The sequence below is a fragment of the Plasmodium falciparum genome (genome assembly GCF_000002765.6).
Source record: "Plasmodium falciparum 3D7 genome assembly, chromosome: 13".
In the NCBI taxonomy this organism is placed as follows: domain Eukaryota; phylum Apicomplexa; class Aconoidasida; order Haemosporida; family Plasmodiidae; genus Plasmodium; species Plasmodium falciparum.
Window position 1 is genome coordinate 232,193 of NC_004331.3, and position 10,308 is coordinate 242,500.

The 10,308-nt window shown below is 19.2% G+C and overlaps 4 protein-coding genes across 4 annotated transcripts in view; 2 read left to right on the top strand and 2 right to left on the bottom strand.

Annotated features, from left to right (window-relative positions):
- Positions 1 to 300: 300 nt before the first annotated feature.
- PF3D7_1304400 (PUB domain-containing protein, putative) lies at positions 301 to 2,255 on the bottom strand (the record flags this gene model as incomplete). Its single annotated transcript, XM_001349735.1, has 2 exons — positions 301 to 507; positions 621 to 2,255. The coding sequence occupies 2 exons, from the start codon at positions 2,253 to 2,255 to the stop codon at positions 301 to 303; spliced, it is 1,842 nt and encodes a 613-aa protein (XP_001349771.1).
- Positions 2,256 to 3,607: 1,352 nt separating this feature from the next.
- PF3D7_1304500 (small heat shock protein, putative) lies at positions 3,608 to 4,243 on the bottom strand (the record flags this gene model as incomplete). The annotated part of the gene is made up of 1 exon (XM_001349736.1): positions 3,608 to 4,243. One exon carries the CDS (start codon positions 4,241 to 4,243, stop codon positions 3,608 to 3,610), a length of 636 nt encoding a protein of 211 aa, XP_001349772.1.
- A 925-nt stretch (positions 4,244 to 5,168) lies between these two features.
- PF3D7_1304600 (conserved Plasmodium protein, unknown function) lies at positions 5,169 to 9,041 on the top strand (the record flags this gene model as incomplete). Its single annotated transcript, XM_001349737.1, has 1 exon — positions 5,169 to 9,041. The coding sequence occupies one exon, from the start codon at positions 5,169 to 5,171 to the stop codon at positions 9,039 to 9,041; it is 3,873 nt and encodes a 1,290-aa protein (XP_001349773.1).
- A 423-nt stretch (positions 9,042 to 9,464) lies between these two features.
- PF3D7_1304700 (cyclin) overlaps positions 9,465 to 10,308 on the top strand; it is a gene marked incomplete at both ends in the record, with an annotated part of 1,536 nt that continues 692 nt past the window's right edge. Inside the window, 3 exons of the mRNA XM_024473218.1 lie at positions 9,465 to 9,680; positions 9,810 to 9,989; positions 10,065 to 10,267. Of these exons, the coding sequence (XP_024328917.1) occupies positions 9,465 to 9,680; positions 9,810 to 9,989; positions 10,065 to 10,267 (599 nt within the window). The remainder of the gene's footprint in view (positions 9,681 to 9,809; positions 9,990 to 10,064; positions 10,268 to 10,308) is intronic.

The following is a 10,308-nucleotide window of genomic DNA, read 5'->3' on the forward strand; positions in this document are numbered from 1 at the left end:
GAGATGTACTATATAAATTAAAGCATATACGTGGTATATATATATATATATATATATATATATATATATATATAAATATATAAATAGGCCAAAAAAAAAAAAAAAAAAAAAAAAAAAAAAAGAATCAACACATATTGGCAAGTTCACATTATTGTTAAAAATAAGGAAAAATTTAATATGAATGTACATAAAAAAAAAAAAAAATTTATCATGGTGTCCTATTAAAATTAACATATTCATGTTAACACAATATATAAAATTTCATATTATTATTTATTATTTTTATTTTTTTTTTCTTTCCTATGATGAGATTAAATATTTCTCTATAGACTCATTAGACAAAAAACTTGAAAAAACAAAATTCTCATCCTGTTGATCCAACTTAAACCTTAAAAGAGCATGTGGCATAAGATTATAAAAGGAGAGACTTTTTTGAGGATCAAATTTACGAATTCCTGGAGTTTCATAAAGAAACCAGTTTTTTGAAATAATTGAATCATTTAAAAACTAAAAAAAAATAAATAAATTATAATATATATATAATATATCTATGATAAATATGTAAAAAAAAATTTATTATTATTATTTTTTTTTTTTTTTTTTTTTTATTTTGGACGTACCCCTTTTACTGCTTCATTTACATCCCTTAACAACGTTCCAGATGAAAAAGATAATTCAAGAATGTAATCATCGGGAAATAAGATTTTTATTATCGTTTTTGAATAAACCTTTGCGTTGGATATTTTTTCTAATTCTAACTTTGTTTTAGATTTGAATGTCTGTTCTTTACAAAAGTTTCTAATATTTGAAATAATATGAGAGAAATCTTCTTCATCTTCTGTATGTTCTGCATCTTCTTCATCTTTTTCTTGTGCATCTAACACGTTGTGGTGATTTTTTTTTTTTATTTTCTTATTATTTTCTTTGCTCTCTTGACTCTCACTATAATTTTTTTTTTGTTTATATATTTTTGGATTTTTTTCTATTGGTTGGTTCATTAATTTTTCCATCTGTTCTTTTTTTTGTTTTAATAAAATATCCACATTATCATTCACATGAAATAAGTTTTTTTTTTTTTTCAATGTATCTACACACACAATATTAGATTTGAAAGGATCAAAATTTAAATTCGAAGAATCATCGATTTTAATAATATTCTTGGAAATATTTTTTAAGGATTCATATATACACAATAATAATAAAGTATCAACTTTTATCATAACATAAAAAATATATATTTCTACAAAACCTATACATAATAACAAATTTTTAATCTCTTGATATATTAATATTTTATTTTTCATTATATTATTCGTACTTTTTAATATTCTTGTATTTAATATATTTGGATTAATTAAAATATTTTTTACAATTTTGCATAGTATAGGTAGGACAACTTTTAAATTCTCCATAGGAATTTTTTTTAATTTTTCACATGCATTAATACTGTTAATTGTTCTCGTTTTTTCTTCTGAATAGCTATATTCATTATTATAATTATCATAATTATTTGGATAATCATCTTGATGGGATAGATAAAATATATCTTCTTTTTTAATATCTTCTGTTTGTTTATTTATCATATTTTCTAATATATCCTTATTATATTTTATTATAGAATAGTTGAAACCTTCTTTTTTATTCTTATTTGTATTTTCATAAACTCCTATATTATCTCTTGACACATTCATATCATTTATTAATTTAGATGATTTATTATGATCTGTGTAATGTGATGAAGTTCTTTTATTATCATAATCGCAACTAACATGATTATTTATATTATTACTATGTGTTATGTTTTCTTTTCTTATATTTGTACAAAATGTATTTTGATTAATAATATGTTCTTTCTCTTCCTTAAGATTTTTTTTTAATTTCTTATTACAATTCAAAATTTGGTTTTCTTCACCATGTATGATTTCATCATATCTATTATCTACCATCATATTATTATTATTATTATTATCATTATTGTTGTTGTTATTATTATTATCATCTTTATTTTTATCCTCGTATGTTTTAGTATCTTCTTCTTTCCTTAGGAGTAGCTCCTTTTTTATCTCATCAACAAGACGAAGAGGCAATTGCAAATTATACCATTCATTATCATTCAAATTTTTTAAACTTTCTATAGAATCTAACCAATTATCCTCAACTATTTTTTTAATAAAAGGTCTCAGTTGTTCTTCCGTTTTGTTAATATTTTTTCCTACCTTCACAAGGAGTTTTACGACTTCATTTTCTTCATCCATTTTTTTTTTTTTTCTTACAATTTATTGAACAAATGATAAACCCCAAAAAAAAAAAAAAAAAAAATAAAAATAAAAAAAAAATAAAAAAAAATAAAATAATACATATATATATCTTAAAATATATTAAAATAAAAACTAAGAATATATTATATATATATATATATATATATATATATTTATATATTGTATATTTTTTTTTTTTTTTTTTTTCCTTTAGGGTACTTTCATTTACCCTTTTGTTTGAAAAAAAAATGAAGATCTCTTCATTAATATTTCATAGTACAATTTTGTCTAATTGTTTTTATTTATTTTTAATTTTCTCTTTTTTCATAATGAAAAAAAAAAAAAAAAAAAAAAATATGAATGATATAAATATTATAATAATTCATTGGTTTTAAAAAAAACGAAATATATATTAGTCCCCATGATTCTTTCTTTATTTTATAATATAATTATATATATATGTAATAACATATTTAGGAGTTTTACAAACATATGAAAAGAAGTATTTATTATTACTATATAAATATATATATAAATATATTGTGTTTGTATATTAATCTTGGCACGGTTATAAATAGTAAATGAAAATAATACACAATATCATATTTATATATATGTATATTTATTTATTTATATTTATATTTATTTATATATAAGAATTTTCTTTTTTCTATTTAAATTTTATATAATCTCTATATATAGTACTTATGTTAAAATAAATAAAAAGGTTCAAAGCTAAATCCTTTTACAAAAAAAAATTATATTTTTTTATAAAATAATTAATTTTGATAATTGAATGAAAAAAAAAAAAAAAGGAAGAGATATTTTTTCTTTTTCTCAAATAATATACAAATTAATTATCGTATCTTTATCTTTTATTAAATTATATTTGTAAATTAAAAAAAAAAAAAAGAAAAAAAAAAAAAGAATTAAAAAATGTACATATAATATATATATATATATATATATATATATATATAATATATATTATGCGTAAGTTTGAATACACGTACAAATTTATTAAAGTCCTTTTTTTTTTTTTTTTTTTTTTTAATCAAGTTAAAATTTTATTCACCGAGTTTTGATTATTAACGTTCTCACATTATAAAAAAAAAGGAAAAAAATAAAAACTATTAATATGTATATATATATATATATATTTTATTTTATGTATATATTATTCTAAACAATAATACGAAGTATTGAAGATTATATAAACTGTTCAGAATACATACATACATATATACAAATTTTACATAAAAATATCATTATATTCCAATCTTTAAAAATTATGTTATTTTTTTTTTATTTTTTTTATTTTTTTTATTTTTTTTTATTTCATTACCAAATTAATCTATTTCTATTTTTTTTTTTTTCTTGTCTGGTATATCTTTTTTTGGAATGTCTATTTTAAGAACTCCATCCTTGAATGTAGCTTTAATTTCATCTTCTGAAACATTTTCTGGTAAGGTAAATGATCTATAAAAAGATGACTCACATCTTTCCTTAATATAATATCTTTGTTGTTCATCTTTCTGTTCATGGGATTTTTTGAATTCTCCACTTATTTCTAATTTTCCATCATCTAAATTGATTTGTACATCTTCTTTATTTAACCCTGGAACATCCATTTTTATTTCAAGATGTTTCTCTTTATCAAGAACATCCATAGCAGGGACATTTGAATATCCATCTCTTCTAAACATAGATGAAAAAGGTTTCGAAAGAAGTAAATCATGATTTCTATTACGATTAATATCATAATCTGTTAAAGATCTCCTATTAGGAAAAAATCTAAAAAAGTCATTATTCATATAATAACCTCTTAAAGAATTCATCATTCTATTCATATCACTATGATATTGATCAAGACGATTCATATGATCATACATACTCTCAAAAAAAGTATCTAACATACCAGCATTTTCTAAGGCCTCGTTTCTTTTGTTCTTATTATTATCCTTGCTTAAATTATTTTCGCTCATTCTTACACAAAAAAATGAAATCAATCAAAAAAAAAAAAAAATATATATATATAAATATATTTATATATAGAATATATATATATATATATATGCCCAGTTACATATAATATTACTTATAATTTGCTATACATAAAATAGTATATATTTTATCGTATATGTGTTATGCAATTTTTTTTTTTTTTATTTCCTCAAATATATTAAAAAAAAAAAAAAAAAAATTAAATTAAGAAAACGTTTTAAGTATAATCAATTTATGTACAATTTTATTGTTTTATTTAAAAAAAATAATATAAAAAAAAAAAAAAAAAATATAATAAAATAAAATAATAAATGAGTACCCGTCATGGTTTTCATATTAAAAATAAAAAGCCTATATATATTATTTATTTTATCCTATTAAAATATAAATAAATAAATAAATATATATATATATATTATATACATATGTAAGATATTTTGCACATTTCATTTTTTAAATGATATACCTATACTTAAATAATACGCATAAAAAAGAAGTGTGCCGTGGTAAACAATATATATATATATATATATATATATATTATATTATGCTCCTCATCTTCTTATTTTTATGTCCCTAAATTATTTATCATTAACCCAAAATATATTTTATATTAAATTCTATCATTTCTAATAATATGTATAATATATCTAATATATAAATATAATCCTATACGTTTTATAAAAATTGTAATAGGTTACCCATAAATGAAAAAAAAAAAAAAAAAAAAAAAAAAAAATATCATATATATATGTATATATATATATATATATATATATATATGTGCTCATATATTTTATAATATATTTTTATCTTTATTAAGTGTATATATGATTTAACCTGTACGATGCATATATATAAACACAATAGATCAACCAAAGAGCCATCAGAATATAATAAATTAATATGCTTAAGCATAAGTATGCTTTATACAGATGTATAAGAACCATATTAATATCATTACTAATATATATATGGTTAAGTAAAAATGTTATGACATATAATAGAAATATTAAAAGAAGAAACAATATTTGCTTTTACATATATAATAATAAGATTAATAATAATATATATGATTCAACATTTTTTAATAATATATATAAGAAGAAAAAACAAAACAAAAAAAATTGTCATGTGAACAAAATTAGGAATCAACATTTGGTAGAACATATATATAATAACAAGGATAATAACAAAGATTTATCATGTGAAAATGATTTATTAAAACATTTAGAAATATTATATCAACAATTTTGGGAAAGAAAATTAGAACCATTTAAGAATGTACCAAAAGAAAGAAACAATATAAATAATGACGAAAATAAAATTAACAATTTTTCAATAAATAATTTATATCATTATATACAATCCACACACCCATCAGCTTTACAAAATGTTAAATTTATTTATCAGGATAGAAAAAAATATACATTCACAAAAAATAAAATATCTGAAGCTTTTATAAATAATGCACAAGTACAAATTGAACCAAGCTTATTAAAAAATTTTACAAACCATGAAGACCAAAATAATTGTGATACCCAAAATGAAATAACTGACGATAATAATAATAATAATAATATTAATAATAATAATAATAATATTCATAATAATCATAATAATAATTATAATAATAATAATCATAATAATAATAATAATAGATGTAATGATTTAGTAAATGATTCTATATTATGTATAACCACAAATAAGGATATATCCAAATATCAAAAAATTTGCAGTATACCTAATAATTATATTATTAATTATGATAACATAATACAAGAAATACAAATGTTCGTAAACCATTTTAATAATAATTATAAGGTCAATTATTTAAAATATATCTTTAAAAATAACATAGATGAAGAAATTAATAAATTAGATTCTATTACTATCCTATTATATGATATATATAAAAAACATAATTATTTTTTAAATTTTATCAAAAATTATAATTCGTCTTCTATATATTTAAAATACTGGGATATTAAATTAACACTCGTTGTAACGTACATACATTTTATATCAAAATATATTAACATATTACTTTATGTGTACAATTTTAATAATACACTTTTTACAATATTACATAAATATTATATTGAACAAATAAAAAAAAAAAAAAATTGGGAAACACATGCTTCAAATAATTATAATCAAAAGGTTCATAGTAACGATCTATCAAGTGGTCACAAAAATGTAAATAATAATGAAAAGATTAGAGATATAAAGAAAAATATAAATATGAAAAAATATAATGAGATAAACAAAAAAGATATGTGTAATATTAATGATATAAATGATTTATATAATATATATAATTATAATAGTTATATGGAAAATGAAATAGATTCATTATATAACTCATCCGATTTTATTAATAATATACATTCCTTTATTGAATGTAAGACATCAAACATATTAAGAAATTATTCAACATTTTTTTTTTATAAAAATTATGAACATTATATTCAATATATTGTAAACAAAGAAAAATTAAATCACTTACCATTATATTATAAGGATTCCTCTTTTTATCTTTTTAATAATAACAACATAAAAAACATCATACTGTATAGAAAACATATGATTCATGAATTTATTAAAATGTGTACATCTCAAGAAAATCAAGATGAACCAAATTTTCAATTTATTGATAAAAATATTATACACAAAATATTATTTACTAATAATAAAATTTTTATTGAACTGGATAAAATAATAAATACTAATATACATCAAAATGAACAACAAAAAAATAATACATATAAATTTGGAACGCATACATTAAGGGAAGATCAAGAATTGAATATTAATGAGTTATATAACTTTATAATGTTACGTTTTTATGAATATGATAAAAATAATGGTGATAATAATAATAATGATAGAAATAATAATCGTTATAATAACAATAATGGTGATAATAATAATGATGATAGAAATAATAATGGTTATAATAACAATAATGGTGATAATAATATTTATAATCATAATAATAATATATCATGTAATAAAAATATTAATATAAATGAATATTATAATCAATCCTTTGAAAAATTGAAAGATGGAATTAAAAATACAATAAAATATGTAGCATATAATAACTCCATATTTAATTTGTTTGAAAATATTTTTAATTACGACTTTGTAATGCATATTTATTCTTATGTGTGTACTCATGCCATAAAAATGAAATCACCATTAAATTTATATCCCTCAAATGATGATACAACAAATTGTATAGAAAATAAAATGAAAAAAAAGTACGATACACAAAATAAAGAAAATACCTATAGACTTAAAGACAATATTGTAAACAGTAGTATAAAAATGAAAGATGAACAAAAAAATATTGAAGAATTATTTATAAAAGAATGTTCTGATTTTAATTTTAATGAATATGAACAAAAAGAAAAACAAAACGAAAACAAAAATAAAAATATGTGCCTAATACCAATCATAGATGTATGCAATCATAGTAGTCTTTCAAATAATTCAACAATAAATAAAGAAGAACTTCAATATACAGAAAAAATAAATGATGATGTAAAAAATATGATGAATCACGAAGATTCTGTATCTCTTTATGATGAAGAAAAAAAAATAAAAAATAATAAATGTATTGATAATAATGATGCTATTAAGAATAACCACAGCAGACAGAATAACCTCACCAGCCAGAATAACCACACCAGCCAGAATAACCACACCAGCCAGAATAACCACACCAGCCAGAATAACCACACCATACAGAATAACCACACCATACAGAATAACCACACCAGCCAGAATAACCACAACCAACCTTTAATACCCTCTTCCATTATACAAAATATCCAAAGTGTTCATTTGGTGAGCTCAAGAAACATCGAAGAAGGTGAAGAAATCACCATAAGCTATGGAAATGTTAACAACGATCTTTTATTATTAGAATACGGTTTTATTGAAAAAGAAAAAGAAACGAAAGTGTACTTCCATTTTGATATAAAAATTATAAGGGAAATTATTATACAAATATTAGGAGTTGATAAGCTTCCTTTAATTATGTTAGATAGCTTAGAACAAGTAAAAGTAAACTTATTTAAGCAACTCAATATTATTGATGATAATCAAAGTGTATATCAACGATTTGATACAAAAAATTTGGAAAGTGCACATATTACAAGAAAAAAAAAAGAAATCTTTAATGATTATCTAAGAAAAAATAAATATTTTAATGAATATAATATATTTACAATAAAAGATCGTATTAATAAATTTCTTATTGATGAAAAATTACAACATGATTCTAGAAAAAAAAATAAAAAAAATTATCTTTATATTGGTTCTAATCATATTGTTGATCCTATTTTATTAGCTACAATCAGAATCATTATATATGATGATATAAATCACCTTTCTAAAGTAAACATAAATCACTTAACTTCATGGGACCATTTTTTATCTATCGATTCTGAAATGGTCGTTATACAAATATTAATAAAATTAATAGATGAAATTATTTATGAACACTTCTCTCATATTAATTATGAATATATATTAAAACAAGGTTTCATAAAATATGACGACTTAAAATTTCTACACAATAAATTCTTACAAATCAATATGTTACACTCTCACAAATCTATAAACCTATCACAATATAATAATTTTTTTATAACTATATATAATATTCTCAAAATTAAGGAATTAAAAAATGCTAAAGATAAACTTAATCAAAAATTTACACAAATCAAACATCTTTTCAATGAACAAAACAAAAATATAATAAAATAAAAATTTATTTATTTTTTTATTGTTTTTATTATCACTTTTGTTTTCCCATGTTTACAAATTAATTACACGCAAGGAAATCTATCGTATATATAAAGAATAGCTTTCATGCTAATCCAATATATTTAATATATACATATATAATATAGATATGTATTATATTGGAATGTTTATTTTTTTTACTTAATTTAATTTTTTATTTTTTATTTTTTTTAATTTTTTTGTGCTTTTTTTTTTTTTTTTTTTTTATTTTTTTAATTTTTTTTAAATAAATATTCTCATAAAAAAAAAAATATATATGTATATATATATATATATATATATATATATATATTATATGGCTGACCTTTATTCTTTATTATATTCTCCATCAACCATTTTGAAAAAAAAACTTTTAAGAAATATCAATTTCCTCTCATATGAAATATGATGAATGACATAGTTTTAATTAACAAAAAAAAAACTCCAAGCGAAGAAAAAAATATTGATAAAAATGAAGAAATAAAATTGAGAATTTATGGATGTCAGTTATTACAAGAAGCTGGCATTATTTTAAAACTAAAGGCAGTAACTATTGTAACTAGCCAAATTTTGTTCCATCGTTTTTATTTTAAAAAATCCTTTACCGATTTTGACGTTAACGTAAAATAAATAAATAAATATATATATATATATATATATATTATGGATGAATAATATATCATACCTATATAAATATATATATGTTGTGTGTATTATATATACATATTCCTTTTACCCGTCATTTTGTAGATTATTGCTCCTTCGGCATTATATTTATCGTGCAAACTTGAAGAAGATTTTTGTCGTATTTACAAAATCATTAATACGTTTCATTTTTTATGTAAATATGAGAATATAAAAAGTAAACACATCTATTTTGATATAAAAAATTTGAACCCTGAACATTTCAGAATAAATATTGAATCAGAGGTAATAATATATATATATATATATATATATATATATATCAATAATATTGTACATATATATATATTTATTTTGTAGGAATATAAAAATATGAAAGTAGATATTTATACATATGAGCTACTCATACTAAAAGAAATAGGATTTCTTGTACATAAAATAAATCAACATCCTCATTCATTTCTTTTACCATATATTCATTCCCTCTTTAACAATTTAAATACAATTCATAAGGATTTAACAAAAAAATTAGCACAAATGTCTTGGGGATTTTTAAATGACAGGTTAAAAAAAAAAAAAATTGTAACACCACACATTTTGAAAT